At 41.6% G+C, this 21,914-nt stretch overlaps 1 protein-coding gene across 21 annotated transcripts in view; it reads left to right on the plus strand.

Moving 5' to 3' along the window:
• The window catches only part of PTPRD (protein tyrosine phosphatase receptor type D), a 1,795,899-nt gene that overhangs the window by 1,666,691 nt on the left and 107,294 nt on the right, over positions 1-21,914 (plus strand). For all 21 annotated transcript variants that reach the window (XM_075931585.2, XM_075931586.2, XM_075931588.2 and 18 more), the window contains 2 exons: positions 7,460-7,669; positions 13,178-13,338. In XM_075931585.2, coding sequence (XP_075787700.1) covers positions 7,460-7,669; positions 13,178-13,338 — 371 coding nt within the window. The remainder of the gene's footprint in view (positions 1-7,459; positions 7,670-13,177; positions 13,339-21,914) is intronic.

The following is a 21,914-nucleotide window of genomic DNA, read 5'->3' on the forward strand; positions in this document are numbered from 1 at the left end:
CCAATATACTTTCCCTTTTTCCTTTAATCATGCTAAATAATATTTTGAAATAGAGATACCATTGCTTCTCCATAGAACAGCCATCACAAAGTGCTCATTTAGCAAGTGGTCACAACGCTTCGTCCCGACCCTCACTGCTCAGACATGTTTTCTCTGACCTGCACTCCAAAAAGCAAGGAAAGCAAGAGGTAATTCCTCATTCTGGGCTTCTGCCATACGTTAAGTCAAGAAAGTGTTTTCAATAACCGTGTCCAGTAACTAGGACAGTTTTTAATTGCGTCAGTGATCAGGAAAGAAAATTATCTGCAACAGCAGGAAAAAAGCATGAAAACAATGAAAAAGGCTTCATTGTTCTTACTAAATTATTCAGAAAAAGACATTGTTGCTGCTGAAATATTCTTCATTATTTTAATCAGTTTTTCACCAGTTTACAGGATTGTCATCTTTCTGATTTGATCAGACCATGATCAAACTTGAGACCACCTGCTTGAACTATTAATGTCTTCCCTTTAAAAGAGGAGGCTGTAAAGACGATCCGTGTTTGTCACAGTCCTAGTTGACATCAAATGTAGTTAAACAATACAATTTCCCTGGAAAGACCCATTCAGTAATGGAAAATTGATTTACTATTACTGCCCGATTTTAACCTCCAAAATTCACAGTCAGATTCAGCAATGATAGCAGATCATTGTGGGTGCTGGATGACATTGAACTTTCTTGCAATAAAATTCTACAGGTCTGTGCTGCTGATTCCCATAACAAAGGGTCATTTTAATCATTCTGCAAGTTGTGGTGCATTAATCTGTATAATAGTTTGATAAAGAACATTTATTAATTCAGAAATATTTGGGTCAGGATGGGGTGTTTCCTACTTTTTTACTGATATAATTGAGACCACATTGTAGAATTAATGGTGGAAGAAATAAGATATGCATTGACTGGAAAATGAAAATTATTTCTGATAAAGAACTAAAGCCCTTGATATATCTTTTGCAATTATCTTCAATATATGTAGGAACTCTTGAGAAGGGGGAAGAAAATCAAAAGCAGGCAGTGGCTGCACTTCATGCTTACTCATCCAATTTCTGATGCTTAAAGGGTTTTTTTCCTGCCTGGGGAAATAAGAATTTTACATTGCTATTATGTAATCTTTCCCTGACCAACCTGAGAAAGAAATGAAACAAATAAAGGGTATAATAGAGAAGAAAACTCACCAAACCTCTAAACCAAACTACCAACTACCAAATTATTAGTGCTTTATGGAGGTGAGATAGGGGAATTGAGGGCGGGTGGGGGAGGGGTTCTTCACTGAATCCTCAGATACCTAGGTTTGGGAGATGTTGCACAGGGAGCTCTATATTCTAAACATCTCCAATGCTTTACAGAAATAGGTTAGCCAAACAGACCTCACTAGCAGGTGGATTTGCAGCAATAATTCTATAATCTACTAGTCAAGAAAACTATATTCATACTTGTCTACTATGAACCTACAAGGTGCCATGAACCTTCAGTTCTGATTGAAGCCAGAGGTAGAGGGTGAAAAGCACTTCTCTTATTCATTGCCTTGTAAGACAAGGCCACTAACTGGGCAGATATTATGAATATGAAAGGTACCAATGATAAAAAAAAAGTTTTAGAAACTGTGGATGAAATTCAGGCTCCATTGAAATAATTGGGTGTTTTGCCATTGACTTCAATTGAATCAAAATTTCACCTTGGATTCTTCCAGTTGATGCAAGCAGAATAAACTGTTATTTTGCTTGGTCAGAAATAATAATTTCAGGACTAGTTTATGCCCATTAGCTTTTGGAAAATGCATGTAGCTATAAAGGCATTTAGTTATGATAAGGCCTGGTGACACAGGGTCAATATGTCATTTTTGTAAAAACAACACAAATGAAGAGGCAGATATTATTAATTGGATTTAAATATTATTTAGGAAAAGAAATTGTTTCAAGCAAAAAAAATCAGAAATAGATGTTAAGTCTTAAATTAATTCAAAACTTTTCAACCTACTCCTGTTATGAAGTATCACTGGCGATAAGTGTGATGTTAATGACAAATGGCAATAACATCACTTATATCTGAAATATGAATGAAAGCCAGGGTGCATGTAGGGTCTAGTCAGTCATGTGGATTTTACAAACCAGATTTCCCTGCACTAACAGCTAAGTTTAGCTGGCTTTGACTGACCACTGATGTGCACTAGTTTATAAAATGTTGTAGACCGAAATATAATTATAGTATAAGCTAGAAAGATGGGGAACCAAAATTATCTGGGATTTTCAAAGGAGGTGTGGTAGAAGGAGCAAGGTGAATTAAGCCCCTTGAATTCTCATTGACTCCTTTGAAAATCTAACTCTTCATCTTAAAGGGTGGCTGGAACCATATACCTCTCTATGTATAAATATACTGATGTCTGTGCACCATCAGTCAGTGAAAATACCCTGCCCTACAGAATTACCTTAAGGAGCTGGACCTGAGGTTAGGAGGCAGGCAGATGGAACTAACTGTGGAGATGCTGGTATGTATTGAAGCCAGCAGCCAAATTGCCTTGAACTTCCCCTGTCTGCCTGGTATATAACCTAGCTTTCTTCTCAGTGGTCTTTTTAATTTACTGCTGGGACTGACTTTATCCTGCCCCCCTCCCCTTGCCTATGAAACTCCACTCTGAGATGAAACAAGGAAGGGGGAGAGAGAGAGAAACAGCAGTGTTCCCAGCAGCTGATGAAAGCATCTCTGGGAGAAGAACTGTGGAAAAGCAGACCTTGGGGGAGTGATAGAGAGCTCAGCAGACTGGAATCACTGAATGGATAGATTTTAGGGAGTGAATGCTTCTTCAGCATCCCATTGGCAGATCCTTGCGGCATATGGCATTCTGAAAGAATACCTCCTTCAACAGATCTGCTCCGAGCTGCTGCTCTTAGAAGCACTAAGAGCCTCTCTGGTCAGCCCCACTGGGGGCTTGTGCCTCATTCCTCCCTCTCATCCATCCACTTACCCCTCACTAATCCCCTTCCTGATGTCAAATAAAATACACGTATTTTCATCAACACAAACTCTCTTAATTAACAAAACTGCGGAGGGGAGGGAATGAAACTCTGGGGAGACTGGGGAAAGGAGGCGGGAGAGGGGAGAAGAGAAGGTGGGAGAAGGGAGGGGGAAACCTGGGAGAAGAGAGCTGGAAGGGGAAAGAAGGAGGAGGGGAAGCTCAGGGCTTAGGGTTGGGGGTGTCGTCGTACCAACTTGATTGTAATGCAAACCTGCTCCTGGGTTCGCATGTGGTCTTTGGTGGCCAGGCTGGCAGCTATCCTGCCATAGATGGCCGTGTTCCTCCATCTAGTGCAGAGATCATGGACATTGGGGTCATCCCCCCCAAACCTGAATAAGGTCCATGATCTCCACCCTGGATCAGGAAGGCTTCTGCCTTCTCTGGCCCCTGGCAGGCTCCTGGGAGCTGGCAGACTGTTCCTGGGGAGTGGTGGAGGGCTGGCTGCAAATGGCTTGCTGGCTCATGTTTTGGGGCCACTGGATCGGGGCAGTGACTGCTGGCTTTGGGCTGGCAGGCTTGGAGCTGGCACAGGCACTGTGGCCAGAGTCTACCCCTTGATGGGGGGAGGGAGTGGAGTGTTCTTGGTTGAGGCTGAAGTGGCCGCCAGGGTACCCTGGGAAGGCTGGAGGCCCCCTATTTCGAAATAAGTGTCTACACAGCATTTATTTTAAAATAGCTATTTCAGATTTGGTGTTATTCCTCATAGAATGACGTTTACCAAATTTGAAATAAGCACTCTGCTATTTTGAATTAATTTTGAAATAGCAGTTTATCTGTGTAGATTGCTAGGAAAGTTATTTCAAAATAAGGGCTGTTATTTCTGAATAACTTCATCTGCAACCCCGGTTCCCTGATTTGCCTACCTAGCTCGAATTAACGAGCTTGTGTAGACATACCCTAACAGATTTATTAGGGCATCAACTTTCATGGGTAAAATCCACTTCATCAGATGAGTTGGAATGGAAATTACAGGAAGGGCTGTATATAAGAACAACAGAAGATGTTATTTGTCATGTGTAGGACTAGTTTTATTGAGGCTAATCAAGTCAGTTGGATGTGTTTGATTCGCTGCATGTGATGTGAAGATGTGAATATCAAGAGAAGGGACATTTGCTTTTGTAGTGGGTTAACCAGTTAAAATTCTTATTAAATCCTAAGTTAATGTATTGAATTTGCAATTGAACTCCAGCTCTGCTGTCTCCCTTTCTAATCAGGTTTTAAAGTTCTTTTATAGAAGGATGGCTACTTTCAAATCCATTACTGAGTGTCCAGGGAGGTTAAGATGTTCTCCTACAGGTTTGTGTGTGCTACCTTTTCTGATGTCTGAATTGAGTCCATTTATCCTTTGCTGCAGAGACTGTCTGGTCTGACGAATATGCATGGCAGAGGGGCATTGCTGGCACTTGCTGGCATATATTATGTTAGTGGATGTGCAGGTGTATGAGCCCCTAATGGTGTGGCTTATGGGGTTAGGTCCTGTGATGATGTTGCTAGATATGTGGAAGAGTTGGCAATGGGGTTTTTGTAGGGATAGGTTCTGTAGTGTGATCTGTGGGTGCTGATGAGTATTTGCTTCAGGTTGGGTGGCTGTCTGTAGGCAAGGACTGTCCTGTCACCCAAGGTTTCTGAGAATGAGGGATTGTTTTCCAGGATAGGTTGTAGATTGTCAGTAATGCTCTGGAGGGTTTTAAGCTGGGTAGAAATAGGTGATGACCAGTAGTGTTCTCTTATTTTCCTTGTTGGGCTTGTCTTGAAGTGAGTGACTTCTGGATACTTGTCTGGCTTTGTCAATTTGTTTCTTCACTTCCCAGCGACTCAGCCAGAGCCCCGTGTCATGGGAGGGAGGCTGGGCAGTGCAGTGGAGAGTTCTGTCCCCAGCCACTGGGCAGCGGCAGGGGGCTGGCCCAGTGGTAGAGCTCCGGCTGTGGCACTGGTCCTGCCAGTAGCTAAAGAGCTCCAGCCCAGGGAGCCACAGCCAGCCTAACTGCAGCAGTGCCAGGCTGGAGCCCTATCCAGTGGGCAGGTCATGAGGGGAGGGGCCTCCTCTGGTCCAGCAAACTCCCTAATCCTGAGGTTCCCAAACCAGAGAGATTCAACCTGTAGTGTCGAGGAAGTGGATCTCTCGTGTGGAATGGTCCAGGCTGAGATTGATAAGTGAGGTGGAAATTGTTGAAATCCCTGGGGAATTCTTCATCCATATGATGAAGATGTTGTCACTATAACATAAAAGGAGTGGTGCTAGGGGACGGGAGTTGAGAAGAAGCCCCTGAAGATTTGCCTCCTACTCTTAACAAAGAGGTGAAAACTTACCCTTTTCGTGAATTTTATCTGTGTGCAGAAAAGCTCAAAATAATGGAGAGGCCATGGAAGAATATAAGGCTTTTGTTTTAAAATGGCACAATGAATAAGTTTCATAGGTGAAGACCAAGGTTAACAGCTTTAGCAGTCGTCACATGGCAGGAAAACTTCAGGCTATTTCTAAACAAGTCAAATTAGTATTTGCCCAATATCAGTATATCCAATGTGCTAAAATACTGTATAAGCATTTGTCCATTTAAATAAGTAATTAATCAGTGGTTTTACTAACTACGCTTTATTCAATTTATTACTTAACTAGAAGATTAACTCAATTAATTGGGTTTTTAACTCAATTAGTTTTCATATTTCTTCATTTAAATAATTTCTCTGGGGTGGGGTTGAGGATGAGGGTCTCAGTATGCAGGCTGCCCTGGGAGGAGAGGGCTGGAGTCAGGTGGGAAGTGTCTCTCCATGGCTACTGCATTTCCAGCAGGCACAACCAGGGAGGGGTACATGTCCTCTGATTGGGAAAAGTCCATTTTTGTCTGCCCCTTCTCCCTAGACAGAGTGAAGAATGCAGCACTTTCCCCTTGGTCCCTGACAAAGGAGAACAGCCAGCAGTGTTCCCATATAAATCAAGGGGGGAGCTTCAGCCCCCCTGGCCTCCCTGAAGAGTGCCAGTGGGGGTGGGAGGCTCAGAGCTGGGGAAATCCTGAATCAGGGGGTGGTGCACTCCCAGCCAAACCCTTTCACCTTCCTGGTGATTCTGTCTCTTTTCTGTGTGGTTTTATGAGAAGCAATCCCATTCCAGGAACATCCCATTTTCCTGACATGACCAAACCCTTACTTTGCTTTAAGTTATGATAAGAAGAAGCTGTATCCTGAATTTGGTGGTCCTAGCTCTTACTGTTTAAGAGGAATTCTTGAACAAACAGAGAGACAGACTTACAAACTCTCAAAACTATATAAACAAACAAGTAGATAAACAAACATGAGCTACTATTTAATCTTGCTACAAGCTGCCCTATTGGCTTTGTTCATCAAATTTAAATATTTAATGGGGTAAAGAAAGTTTATATTTTGAGAGGCTGGCTACAAAGTTTGTCTCCACTGATTATGTTAAATCCTGCTGCTTAACTCTTATGATGGAAAATGGTCTGGGTGTCAGGACTCCGGTGCCCAATTCCTGGCTCTCCTATTAAAGTGCTGCATGACCTTCAATAAATTGTTTAAAGAGCCTTATTTTAGTGCTGATGAGCATCTGAAATGTTTATTGTCTTCAGTTGAAATTGTGGGTGATGTGCATCTAGATACCATGTCCATAACCTTTTTCTGCCTACACTTACTTATCCTTAAATAAATTTAATTATACCTTTCTCACTGGGTGGGGAGGGTTGTGACATTTATTATTGTAAAATTCTTGAAGAGCCTTAGATGAAAGGTGTTATAGAAATCCAATGGACTATTTTATGAAACAGGATGTTGTCAATATTCATTTTCTAAACTCTTCCTATTACTAAATAGTATTAGAAATATAATGGTTGCATTTTAGAAAGTCTCCATGAAAAATTAAATCTAGGTAATGACCTTGAGTTTCACAGGTTTAGATTATTTTTCAAGTTTGTATTATTTTCGATATTCCTTCCTCGAAGGGAAGTTGATTTGATTTATTGGGATTCACTGTATTAAGTTGGAGATCACAGTGTGGCTGCTGCATACAAATGAAAAATTTTATTATGCAACAAATTGGCTTTATTTTTCATAGACAGGGTGCAATGTATTCTAGGACTTAATTCTGTAAGGTTTTCTTCACATGGACAGTGATATTAGGCACTGAAAATTGATCTAGTTGGCCTGTGCTTATAATATGAGCAGAACAATTGCAATTCAGAATCTTAACAGGAAAGGCCAAAAAATTAAGGATTGCAAGAATCAAGATTTAGTGATACTGACATACACCATGAGATGAAGATAAATGGTATTTTGGTAGTTCTGAATCCTGAATTAATTTTTGCCAATAAACTGTACATAAGTCGTATTAATACTGTTTAGTTATCTTTCTCTTCTCTCTTTCTTTCTCTTTCTTTCACTCTCCTTTTTTCCCTACAGCTACTTAAGGAGATAGTTAGGAAACGCAGAAGCATTCGTTTTGGAAGAGAAGTTGAATTAAAGCCATACATTGCAGCTCACTTTGAAGTTCTACCTACTGAGTTCACCCTGGGGGATAAAAAGCAGTATGGTGGTTTTGAGAATAAGCAACTCCAAAGCGGTCAAGAATATGTCTTCTTTGTTTTGGCTGTAATGGAGCACTCTGAATCTGTAAGTTGGCTGTATGGTCTTGCTGTTGTTTTCATTCTGAAGTTTACCTTCACTTATTTTGTATATTGTTTGTTTGTACAATCACTCCTCTGTCCACTCACATAAGGTCAATTTCTTTCACGGTATGTTAGTGCTTTTCACATGTCTGTTTTCCCTTGCTTATTTCCAGTGATCTCAGGCTAGATGGTAATCATTCTGGGTACACTTTAATGTATTTGCTTCTGTAGCTGAAGGATAAAGATCACCACTCATTAGCACTGTTCTGATCCTTTGCAAATTACAGGCCTTGCTTCTTGTGATCTGTGATGAAACTACTGAGGCATGAGCTTCACAGCAATATCTTTCACAATGCCTACAAAAAAATGTTCCTTTCTTGCCTGAAGACTACCATTGAGACAATGGTGTTTGTTACCAAAAATCTTTGAAAGAATCTATCTAATCAGGGACATGCACAGCTTGCTTCTTCAATTATAGTAAATTGCTACAAACTTTATCAGTGAAATGCAAGAAAGTTAGAAAATAATGGAATAATAAGCAAAATTCCTGAGGTGATTTAAATAATGAGTTGTCTCTTCCCATTATGTAATTCATCTTGTTCTTATGTCCCTTTATGCTTCAGTTGTTTTAGCTGCAAGTAATACAGTTAAAATATAATTAAACAAAGATAGAAATGTGATTGTGAAAATATGCTGCTTCATACATTAACATTTGAACATACAGTATTTTGCATGGTCTATTTCTAATTGATTCCTAAACTTGACAAATACATTTGCTGGGCTCAACCAGTTGAACCTACTGTAGCAGTAATCCAAAGTCAAGTCAAAAGACTTTCTGGGTTTGTCAATGCCTTATATGATCAATTGAAAACAAGGAGGAAGTTCTAGTTAGTCTGCTTATCCCTTGTGGGTTCATTTGAAGAAGGAATAACTGCTTTGAGGATGTTATAATATAGATCAGTCTCTCTGTGGATGGCTTCCTCTATCCACCACCCTGAGTAAGATCCAGGCTCACGTCCTATACAATCTGCTGTCATTACATGTGTTCACAAATTGCATCATTATTGCAGGTCAAGGCACTGCCGACATGATATTTGCAGTCAGGCAGAATCAAGAAAAAAAATAGAGAGCAATATCAGGATCTATACATGATTTTCATCAGCTTGACAAAGGTGTTTGATACAGTCAACAGAAATGGGCTTTGGAAGATACTTGGGCAAATTAGCTGTCCTGAAAAATTTATCAATGTAATTTGGTCCTTTCATGATAGTATACTGGGTCACATCCTCGACAGTGGAGAGACATAAGTACCTTTTGAAATATCAAATGGTACACAGCAAGGATGTGTCCTTGCTCCTGTTCTGTTCAGCATCTATTTTTCTACAGTGCTGTTAGTTGCTTTCATGGATTGTGAGTTGGACATACACATTCAGTTCCAAACTGATGGCAGCATTTTCAAACACTGAAGACTTCAGGCTCACAACACTCCAGTGTGTTCAGAGCCCAACACTCCAGTGATCACTGCTGCTAATACTGTCCTTAAGACTGTTGACAAGTTTTGCTATCTTGGAAGCATATTGTCCTCCAATATAAACATTGATGTAACTACTCGACTAGTGAAGGCCAGCGCTGCCTTCCAGAAATTGACCGAATGACCATGGTGTTAAACTTCATACAAAGGTAGCAGTTTATCAAGCAGTTGTCCTGACTATCCTGCTATATAGTTCAGATCATGGACCATATATTGTCGCTATATTTCAAAACTTGATCTCTTTCATATGCGTGGCCTCTGGAAGATCGCCCAAGTGAATTAGTGGAACAAAATTCCAAACACAAAGGTGCGTAAGCTATATTGTGTCATGGGCTTGGAAACAATGTTTATGAACAAACACGTAGATATGAAGATGGTGTTCTACAGCCAGCGTGTTCCTGGAAAGCACTCTATTGGTAGTCAGTATAAGCCTTATGAAGATATCTTAAAGGCTAATGTGAAGTCATGCAGTATATCATACAATGATCTGGAAATTGTAGCCCAGGACTGATTGTTTTAGCAGCAAACTATTACACAGGCTGTCAAACCCTTCTGAGAGTCAGCATATCCAGACAGTACAAGAAAAGCATATGAACTAAAAAGATTGCACAGCACCCACATCTGGTGGATTTTTATGTAATATCTGTGATCAAATTTGCTGATTGAGGATTAGCTTAGTCACTCACCAGCAGTAGCATGGGAGCTCTATTGATCGATGGCTCAGTCCTTCATTATCATCATAGAACAAAAGTTTCCCTTTTCCAGTTTTTGTCTTACAGTGATTTCAAAGACTGTGACAATGGAATGGAAAATCTGTTAATTAGTAAAGTTCTACATGTCACTGAAAAGTCAACCAAAAAGAAGGACTAAATGATGATTTACAGTTAGTGATAGAAGAGCCAGTAGCCTTGTGAATTAAGCATAAGCTTCATGTCATTAAAAGTTAAAGCTGAAAAATAGGACAGCTTTTAGGTTGAAAGTTAGGTACCTTAAAAGCTATACTCACAAATTACCCATACTAAGATTCAATCTTTTCTTTGCAAAGTTTTGCTCCTTCTGAAATTTTGTATATTAACTAAGGCAATAATGTCTAACATTGTTGATTTTGGGACTGTGACTGCCTTAAAGATAAATGAACACAAAAAGATTTGGTTTGGAACTTTACAACTTAAAAAAATCTAATATAACGGAATATATCTGTGGCCTTCATAGCTGTACAAGCTGTAAAGCAGTCAGTGGCAAATTAATCTTGACAAAAGTTTGTTTTGTCATGGTATTCAAAACCTGCAATAGGGATTTTGTGGGGTGAGTAGTTGTGGATCTTGCCTTGGGAAAGGAAGAAAGTTTGAATAAATGAGCATCTACCTTCCATGCTCCATTGTTTTCTGTTCTCAGTACATCTGTTCCCCTTTTAGGGTTCCAGAGCCTGCTAGAGTTGAAATCGTGGGCTTTAATGGAATATTTCTTCTGCAAAGGCATAATTTTCAGTACCACTTTTCTCTGGCACAGAACTCTAAGCATTTACATGTAATCAGCAAGCAGATTTGTCTGAAAAATTAACAATTAGCAATGCTATACGGGGGGAATGACAGACTTGCTGGGCCCCTTGGCAAAGTGGAACAGGCCTCTGTGCTCCCAGAAGGAGTGGGGTCTTTGGCAGAGGGAGCAGGGTTGAGGCAGCCAGCCCTCAGCAGTGCCTAGAATTCACCGTGTTGGGTCCCCTAGTCTTTATAACTGCCCATTTTGCACCATGCAGTGCTCTGGTAGTGATTTAAGGGACCCTGGGTTGCTGCTGCTACCACAGTAACAGCGGCAGCCTTAAATGGGAGCCCCCACACCTTCTCAATCACCAGGCCCTGTGACAACTGCCCCATTTCCCTCTGCACCTCCTATCAGTGGGCTTGTGTCTGTAGGTAAAAGTTGAACATTAAGGACCTCTTATCTCTTTCCATAGGGTAGCTTGTTATCAAATCCTTACACTCTAGACATCACCTTTTGTTTCAGCCTTTGAGTCTGAAGAGAGGCTGAAGGCAAAGTAATATTGCAATAGCAGAATTTCCTGCAATTTCTATTAATTTTGAAGCAAAAAATTATCTAGGTCAGGGTTCCTTTAAGCAGAACAATGGGACTCAGATGATTAAACAATTCTTCATACCTTGGGGTGTGTCTAGACTACCTAGTTTTGTCGACAAAAGCGGAGTTTTGTCGACAAAAGTGGACTTTTGTCGACAAAACTATACCAGCGTCTACACTACCGCTGAGTTCTGTCGACATAACGTCGACAGAACTCAGCAGTTTTGTCGACGCTGGTATACCTCATTTTACGAGGCATAACACCTTCTGTCGACAGAACTCAATGTGTCTGGATGCTCTTTGTCGACGGAAGTTTTGTCGACAGTATCTGTCGACAAAACTTCCGTCGACAAAACGCGGTAGTCTAGACGTACCCTTAGAAAAAAACATGTTATAAAAAGCAACAGCAAATGGAGCTGGAACAGTGGAGATGGAACAGTTTTTGAAATGTGCGTTCTGAGCTGTATCCTCCTCATCTCTGTCCATGTGCTTCACTGCACCCTAGGGTTGGGGCTGATAGCCAGGCAGGACCCCAGGGCCATCAGCTGGAACCCTGCATATGGGGCCAGCAGCCAGGCAGGATCCTTGGGCACAGGGCTGGTGACCAGGCAGGACCCTGGAACTAGCATCAGAGCCTGGGCTCAAGTGGCTGAGCTGGACCCTAAGAGTGCTTCTACATAGCTGGGCTTAATGCAAATTGATCTATGTCAGTTGTGTAGCTTATTTCGAAATTGGGAGCATCTACACAGCAATTAATTCAAACTAGAGCACTCTTCCTCTGACTTCCCTTACTTCTCCCACAATGAGGGTTACAGGAGTTGGCGTAAGAAGTCCTCCAGCTTGACAGTATTTCAACATTATTTCAAAATAACTGCCTGCTGTGTAGACACGGGCTAAGTTATTTTGAAATAATGTTGCTGTGTAGGCATCTCCTAAGATGGCAGCTGAGCCTCCCTGGGCCCGGGGCTAGGGCTGGGCCTCTTGGTGGCAAGGATACTGGATCGATATCTTCAAAACCTCGAGGTGCTATAACAGCCCCCTCACCACTACGTCCTGTACTTATTCCTACAGGTTCTGAATTTGTTATTGGTGACTCCTTTCTATTTCTTTTTTCCTATAGTAGACCGCTGTCTCTACAACATCTCCTTAATCTGTCTTTCTGTCCATATTCTTTGCTGAGCCTTTGTCCCGCTTTCAGCATATCTCAGCTACATTACTTTTTAAGTCATTTGGCTTTTATACCACTCTGTCTACATCCAGCCTCTCTACCTTGTTGCTCCCCTTGCCTTCACATTCCTAACCCACTTATCTCCTCTTATTGCCTTTCTGCACCCTCCTCTTTGTCCTTTTGTTTCTGACCAAGCTGCATGCTACTATCTCCAGTGGAGCAGCAAATCCCTATATTTAATGCTGCTTTCCTCACTGTACTGAATAACTCTGCTCTTTGCTATCCAGGTCTTTCGCATCTCTTCAAGGAAGCATTTAAACACCTGTTCCTTCTTGCCCTCTCAGCAGTGCCAACAAAACAAAGACATGAACAAACAAATCATACGCTGTATTTTGTTAGTCAGTTGCTTTCTTTTGTTACATCATCACCCCAGTTCTTCATTATTTCATTTCCCACTGAAACTATGAAATCTTCTGGGCGGAGATCTTGTTTCCTCCTTTTCACTGTATATAACCTATCACACTTTTGGTACAACAGAAATAAAACAGTAATAATAATAATAATAATAATAATAATAATTAATAATAAACTATTTACATTTTAAGCTCTATAATATAAAATTTGAATAATAATGTGTATTATAATGCCATTCGAATCCATGTACATTTATTTAGTTCTAGTACAGCTATTGGTCATGTTCGTCACTTACCAGTAGGTAAATAGGATCAATTTTCTTACAGACCATGTATGCAACCAGCCCATATTCGGATCCTGTTGTGTCAATGGATCTTGATCCTCAGCCAATTACAGATGAAGAAGAAGGCTTGATTTGGGTTGTAGGACCAGTTCTCGCAGTGGTGTTTATCATCTGTATTGTTATAGCTATCCTTCTTTATAAAAGGTAAGTTTACCAAATAGTTCTTTTTAAACTAGGGTGACTTTTTGACATTTTGGTTATTTTAAGATACAGTGGTGTCAGATAAAAAGTTAGTGTGCCATATTCTACAGTCTATAGAAGTGAAAAGATACTTTGAATTTTCCCTGTAGTTTTCGCTGTAGTTACAGTGATTAGGATTGGGTCTTTTGCTTATGACACGGTATTACCATTTGTAGTATAAAAAATCTTTTTGTATTTTATATAAATATACTAGCCAATTAGCCCGTCATAAGACGGGATTTTCAGGTCTTCTCTCCTGAGCTCTCTCGCTCTCTCTCTCTCTCTCTCTTTCTACTGCCTCCCCCCCTCTCTCTCAGCTCTCCTCCGCCTCCTGCCTCTCTCTCTGTCTCTTTCTTTCTCTTCTCCCCCTCCTGCTTCTCTCTCTCCCTTTCTCTTCTCCTCCTCCTCCTGCCTCTCTCTCCCCTCCGTCTCTCCCTGCCCCCATTCCTCTTCCCTTTCCCCCCTGCCGTGGCGCTTGGCTGAGTGCTGCCTGCTCAGCCAGGCTGCCGCGAGGGACAGAGGCGGGGTGGTGACGTACATGGCTGAGGCCGGGGCCATGTACATCACCGCCCTCTCTTCCCCTCCCACTCCGGGAGAGCCCAAAGAGCCCCTTGCGCTGCTGGCTCCCCCGGCGGCCTGGCTGAGGGGAATAGCACTCAGCTGAGTGCCACAGTGGGAGGGGAAGGGGGGCGGTGATGTACACGGCCTCACCCCCTAGCTGTGTATGTCACCTCCCCGCCCCCTTCCACTCTCTCAATGGTGGCCGGGCCGCTGCAGGGGAGAGGGGTGGGGCAGGGCAGTGATGTACACGGCCAGGGGGTGGGGCTGTTTATGTCACCGCCCCCCCTCTCCCGTGGTGGCCTGGCTGAGGGGTGCACCACTCAGCACCACGGTGGGAGGAGGAAGGGGGGGTGGGGCCATGTACATCACTGCCCCGCCCCCCTTCCTGTCCCACTGGCCCACCTGCGCGGCACTTAGCTGGTCCCTGGCAAGGGAGCAAGCGGTGGCAAGCAGCCCCTTTGGGTCCGGCTGCAGCCAGTGGCTGCACCCCCCCCCTCGCCAGGTCTGCTTCCCACCCCCCTCCTCCTGTCCGGCCCCAAATCCCCCACCCCGCTCTGCTTCCCACCACCCCTTCCTGCTGGCCAGGCCCAAAGCCCCATGGCCACCCTCCCCCTTCCTCCAGGCCCCCCCATCCTCCCCTACAGCCCCCGATCCCCCCTAGCTCTGCATCCCACCCCCCTTCTGGCCAGCCCCACCCCACTTGGCGCTGCTTGCTCCCCCGCTCAGCTGGGAGCACCGCAGCATGCCAGGCAGGGAGGGGAAGGGGGCAGAGCTGGCCGGAAGGGGGTGGAAAGCACAGCTGGGGGGGGAATTGGGGGCTGTGGGGCTGGAGGGGAGGATGGGGGGGCCGGAGGAAGGGGGGAGGGAAGCAGCGCTGGTGGGGATGGGGGCCGTGGGGTGGCCAAACAGTCACGGAGGGAAGGGAGGGGAGGCGGGGCACTGATGTACATGGCCGGGGGCATGGCTGTGTATGTCAGTATTACAGATGCACAGACACTGGGCTACTACATATATGATGTCATAATGTATGTGTACTCGTGCAACCATATAATCATTTCACTTTCTTTACATACTTATGTAATATTGTAATAGTAATGTGCAATGTGTTTACATTCAATCCTGGTGTAAACACACACAATTCTCATGTGCCTAAAAGTAATCAGAGTTGTGCCCCCTGAATGCAGACCATGTATGTATATACATGTGTATATATATATGTATATACATGTTTGGTCATGTATGTTTATACATTCCTATACACTAGTATTAAAGAAATACCAATAACCATTTACTAAGACTGGAATCTGATCATAAACTTGAGTGCAAATTAAAAAACACATTAAGAAAACCAAAAAGTGCCAGCATGGCTTAACAGCCAAGTAAAAGAAGCAGTGAGAGATAAAAAGGCATTGTTTAAAAAGTGGAAATTAAATTCTAGTGAGGATAATAAAATTGTCAGACACTAAATCAGGAGTAGGGTTTTTTTTCCGAAAGAACCTTGTCTAGACTGTGTTTTCACTTTCAAAATACCCTTTTTTGAAAAAGCGCTCTGATGCAAATGAAGCATGGGATATTCAAATCCACACTTCATTTGCACTTTCAATTTGCTTCATTTACATTCCCCTTTCGAAAGAGGACTGTAGTTTAGACATGCCCATATATGAACATAATTTGTTGGGGAAATGTCAACATGGTTTCTGTAAAAGGAAATCATACCTTACTAATCTACTAGAGTTCTTTGAGGGGGTCAACAAACATGTGGACAAGGGGAATCCAGTAGATATAATGTAGCACTTGCACCAAGGTACCTCACCAAAGACTCTTAAGTAAAGTAAACTGTCAAGGGATAAGAGGGAAGGTCCTCTCATAGATGTATAACTAGTTCAAAGACAGGAAACAAAGGGGAGAAATAAATGGTAAATTTTAAGAATGGAGAGAGGTAAATATTGGGGTCGCCCAAGGGTCTGTACTGGGACCTATCCTATCCAACCTATTTAAAAATGATATGGAGAAAGGAGTAAACAATGAGATGGAACCATTTGCAGATGATACTAAACTGCTCAAGATAGTTAAGACCAAAGCAGACTGTGAAGAGCTTCAAAAAGATCTCACAAAACTAAGTGACTGGATAACAAAATGGCAAATGAAATTTAATGTTGGTAAATGTAAAGTGATGCACATTGGAAAAAATAATCCCAACGATACATACAATATGATGGGGACTAGTTTAGCTATAACTACTCAAGAGAGAGCTCTTGGAGTCATTGTGGATAATTCTCTAAAAACATCCACTTAATGTGCAGCGACAGTCAAAAAAGCAGACAGAATGTTAGGAATCATTAAAAAAGGGATCTAGAATAAAACAGAGAACATCTTATTGCCTCTGTATAGAACCATGGTTTGCCCACATCTTAAATAGTATGTACAGATGTCATCGCCTCATTTCAAAAAAGTTATATTGGAATTGGAAAAGGTTCAGTAAACGGCAACAAAAATTATTAGGGTTTGGAACAGGTCCCATATGAAGAGAAATTAAAATATAGAAAAAAGAGCTGTGCCTTAAGTTGGTTGTAAACCCAATTGAATTATCATGCAATAATAGAAGCAATAGTAATCGCTCCATAACCTTACTGAAAGGGAGAGGATCTTACTGAGAAGAGTCTGTAAACATTCTGAATAGAAGTTCCCAGCTTTGGGATTTGGTAGTCTATAGAGAATTAACTGGACAAAACTTTTTTCCCTTGCTTTTCTTGCTATATTCTTAAGAGAACAATTATTTTTTGATTCAAACAAAAGAGAAACTAGCAGAAGAAATCAGAACTTCACCAAAAATTTCCAAAGATTTACGTATAATTAATTAACACAACACTATAAGGGTATGCCTACACTACCCTCCTAGTTCGAACTAGGAGGGTAATGTATGCATACCGCACTTGCTAATGAAGCCCGGGATTTGAATTTCCTGGGCTTCATTAGCACAAGCGGGGAGCCGCCATTTTTAAATCCCCGCTGCTTCGAACCCCGTGCAGCGCGGCTACACGGGGCTCGAACTAGGTAGTTCGGACTAGGGTGCCTATTCCGAACTACCGGTACACCTCGTTTCACGAGGAGTAACGGTAGTTCGGAATAGGCATCTAGTCCGAACTACCTAGTTCGAGCCCCGTGTAGCCGCGCTGCACGGGGTTCGAAGCAGCGGGGATTTAAAAATGGCGGCTCCCCGCTTATGCTAATGAAGCCCGGGAAATTCAAATCCCGGGCTTCATTAGCAAGTGCGGTATGCATACATTACCCCGCTAGTTCGAACTAGCGGGGTAGTGTAGACATACCCTCAGATACTAGTTTATTTTATGGCCTCTTTTTGTGTTACATTTTCTTAGATTCCCTTACCTATATTCTGTGATAAATTGGATGGGTGGGGATATAGTTATGTGCTGTTAAATTCACTGTGAATTTAGTGTAGAGAAATCCAGGGGGAAACTAAAGTGATGAAATGTATATGTCCAGGTGCAAGTGGTACATTATACAACTTTAAACTCTCCTTTTACTCATTTATAGTCACATCAGAGTCCGTCTTGTGCAACCACACTGAGTAGTACCAGAGCATAAGGCACCCCTCTTACATCAAAGAGCCAGGTACCTACAGAAGTGAGGAAGAAAAAGCATCCTGCATGACTCCCAGTCCTGTGCTGGTGTACTGAGAATGAGTAGAATATTGGCTTTGTCTTCAGCAATGCATAGAGCTGCATAAATATGCTAGAGCACCAGAGGATAAACATTTCATCAGAGTAGAGCTGAAATGCGTATGATTCCCTCTCCCACCCCTCAGAAAAGAAGGATGACTTGTAAATTTGGCCACATAGAGAAGAATACATTAATTAATAAATGTTAGAGATCTCTAAATTATGCAGTATCTCAAGATTTGCCAGGGCTAGAGAGAAGTTATATATCCTGCTGGAATATCAACTTTCACTGGTGTTAAATTCCTATATCTGTTTTCTGCATTTCTGAAAGTTCACATAACTTTAAACCTATGATGGTTGCAAAGAAGGATGTTGCTCATAGTGGAACTCTCTTTTCTCAGTCTTGTCTCTGGAAGGCATTCCATATTTAGGAGAAAGAAGGAAACATTTCTTTGGCAGGTTGATTTTTGTTTAAATGGCAGCTGTGTGAATCTGCTCAGAGGCTTGGAATGTTAGATTAAATCCTTTTGAACCCAATGGGGTTTGGCAAGAAGTAGTAAGAACTGAATAGAAACTTAGTAAGGACCTCTGGGTTTGAGCCATAGTAACTAATATTCTTTTAAGTGGGGGAACGGCAATGGAGGGACTTTATAATGCAGGACGCTATAAAGGTTCTAGTATCCATTGTAAGTAATAGGATCGCTGTAGCTTCCAAGCAGTATAGCCTGAGTAGCACTCCACATTATTTGTAATAATGCATAGACAAACACTGTATTGCTAGTGTTTGTGAATAGTTTCAATTATCTGACCTGTTAGTGGCTACAAATAAAGTACTTTTCCAGTTCCATACATTTTATAGGTCATGCACTATAGATCTAAGATGAGCTATTCCTTCTAGAACAAAAGGTATTTCATACTTTATTAGAGAAAGATTTAGGATTACTTTATATGTCAAGAGAATTTTTAAAATAATTTCTCACATTTTATTGCATAGTTGCATAAAACTGGCTAAAAACTTTACAATTTACTGCAAATCTTTGTTACTCTATAAGAACATCTCATCCATTTAGTCTTTTTTAATAAAAAAAATTTACACTGAACTTCACTGTACTCAGGTTAAATTAAAGTCTTTCTGCGGGTTGTAAGTAAAATTCAAATATATATCCAGCATCTGCAACCTTCTGGGATGTAATTGATTGTGGCATTATTTTGTAGGTGATGACCAAAAGGGAATGTGATATTAATACAAAAATGTATTAAGCAGCAAAAGACTTTTCTTAAGCAGCAAAAGACTCTTTGAACTTAACCTTGTGTCCTCCATTTATTCCATGATTAAAAGGCATTAAATGTTTTGATGAGCTGTCATTTAGTAATTTATGTAAGTTATGTGTCCTCACTATAAACCACCATCTCCTGATTCTACTGTTGTCATGGTTACTCTTCTTGCCATTGGCCAACTAACATTTAACCTTTTCTCCCATCTTTGCTGCATTAAAATGGAGCAGTAAACCTGACAGGTGAGAAGTGAAGAACAATTGCTTTCTTATTTACACCAAAAGAGAAAAAAGTATAGAGCGTTTATCGTGATGGTGATTTAAAACAGAATGTCTGTCAGTCTAAATAATCTTGGGCAGATAGATATAAAATATAAAGACAGTCTAATAGCACTCTAGATATTTTATTGAGTTTCCAACACTGAAAAGGCATGAGTCATTTATAGCAGTGTATCATCTTTAAACTAAAATAAAGTGGGTTTTTTTCCATATCTCATATTATCCTCAGTTACAGTTTCAGGTGATAGTACAAATCAATTTATGAACGTTTTTTGCTCATTTTTAAAATGGTGTTCACATCTGAAAATGGAGCTGCAGAAGACTTGGGAAATTATGTATTATAATGAGTTAGTGCATTAGTTTTTCACTTTTAACAGCCTGGATGCAATCCTTACTTACAGTAGGTCACAAGGAAAAATAAATTGATGATCTCATTCTGACCCTTAGTGGATAGTTCTCCTAACCCTCAAAATCTGATGCAATTACTGTAGCATTCTCTGGTCTAGAGAGAGACAAAATTAAAATAACTGTAATTAAAGTAAAGAAACAAAATATATAATTCTACGGTAAGTACCCTCAAATACTGAAGTTTTAGAGTTATGATAGCATTTGAGGCTATTTATGTTTACTATAACATTTGCAGTTATTATTGTATGATACGGTAGTGCTTTTTAATATAGAAATGGGGAGTTTGTACAGGTCAGGGTTGATATGCACTAGCAGAACTATATGTGGAAAAAGCAAATTATGTATGCCTCTAGGACGTTATACTAGTCTGTCACTTTTAAGAGCACCAGATATAAATAAAAATGCTTCTTAACAATTGAAAGAAATATTACACGCTTGTTTTGTCTGCAGAAAACAGAGTGTACAAATCAACGTAAAATATTAATGGATTTAGTACTAAATTAGCAGTGATTTTGCATATGTAATGAACTAATAGTTCAGCTCCCAAAATCTGCAGATTCAACTCAAGTAACTCAAAGTCTTGCTACCAAGTTTATGTAGGCAATTTCTATTTGCTCTCCCAGATAACAGTTTTGCATGTTAAAAAAACACATACTTTATGAAGTTAGATTGAGCTCCTCTAGAAATTTAGTCCAGTGGGATTTACTTAACTGAATGTTCATGAAAATCTGTTTTACCTCCTTTTTTCAATGAAAGTATTTATTTTTGTAAATAAAACTGCATGTCTAAAAAAATACGAGAAGTGAGGGCATTGAGGCATAGAGTTCTTTAGGAAGCATATAGTCAGGTGGTTATGGGGCAGAATGTTCTGTGTCTGTCCACACAAGGCCTTGCATAGCACAAGTTACTTTAAAATTTTGATGGCACCTCTGTGATTCACTGAAGGTCACCAAATCCTTTTTTAAATAAAGAAAAGGTGTAGAACTTATAGAACTTGAGACCTTCTACATTAATCCCCGAGCCCTCAATTTTGCCACCCATACTTATTGTCCAGCTCTTAAGAATTTAATAATGTCACCTTAACTATGCTGACTAGTTCCAACTTGTCAGTAGTTCCATTGATTCCACAAAGCAAAATGTGCAGTTGTATGGGTCTCTGTGTAGTTTTTTATTCATCGTTGGGGCCACTTGCTGAGTGAGGTACTACTGAATGGATGATATCCTGGCAAAATTCCCATTAATTTCACTTGCCCCAGCTTTTCTCCCACTATGATTAATGATGGCAGAGTCTGGCTTTATAACCGTATCGGTAATACCAATCTGAGGTCTGTTTGGTTTAACCTGATAAAAATTTAAGGACACTGTACCCTTCACAGTTCTGGAAGACAGTTCAAGTGAACTACAGTAATTCCTCATTTAACACAGTAGATACGTTTCAGAAAATGATCGTGCTAAGTGAAAACATGCTATGTGGGGTCAATTTTCCCATTGAAAATAATGGGAAAGTTGGGGGGTGCGTTTGAAGGGCACGTGAGCTTGCAGCTCCAACATGCATTTGTTAGCAGTTGAGACCGGGACATAAAGCTGGGGGAGAAAGGGGACTGGGTTATAGCAGGAAGGGGAGGTGTTTGGCTCTAGTGAAGGGAAGGGAAGGACAGGGGAGGGGGCTTGCAGCCAGTGGCTGGGTTTACCCTGCCTCCGGAGGTTCACCGCTCACCGCGCCATTCCCTGGCGACCCCCTCTGGCCGGATGCCTCGCTCCCTCTCCTTTGCCCCCCACTTGCAGCTGGCGGCTGGGTTTCCCCAGCTTGCTGGTCACCGGCAGCTGCGCGGGACTTCGTCTGCCTCCTTACAAAGCGCAGTTCCCTGGTGACCCTCTGTGGCTGAACACAAGGCATCCAGCCAGAGGGGGTCACCAGGGAACTGCACGGTGAGTGGTCACCAGGGAACTGCACGGGGCTTCTTCTGCCTCCTTACAAAGCGGTGGAGGTTTGCCGGTTGCCCCACAGTTCCCCGGTGACCCCCTCTGGCCAGGGGCAATGTGTTAAATGGGCACATGTTAAGCAGGGAATTACTGTATTTCCTTACAAGTCCCAGCTTTTTGTGTGTCTGTAGTAGGCTAACTAGCACTCAATCACTTCTGTGAACCCAGAGAAGTCTGGGGCTTGTTGTACATACAAAGCATTTTGATACCCACACAGCTTGACCAACTGAATGGCCAATAAGTGGCAAAACAATGTTTTGGACACAGGTAATAGTTTGCAAGGCTTGGGACAAATCACCTTGATTCTGGTGGAGCAGTACATGGTTGTGCAGGCAAGGAATTCTAGGCTCTGTGG

The sequence above is a fragment of the Pelodiscus sinensis genome, chromosome 6 (assembly GCF_052426305.1).
Source record: "Pelodiscus sinensis isolate ZL-2025 chromosome 6, ASM5242630v1, whole genome shotgun sequence".
In the NCBI taxonomy this organism is placed as follows: domain Eukaryota; kingdom Metazoa; phylum Chordata; order Testudines; family Trionychidae; genus Pelodiscus; species Pelodiscus sinensis.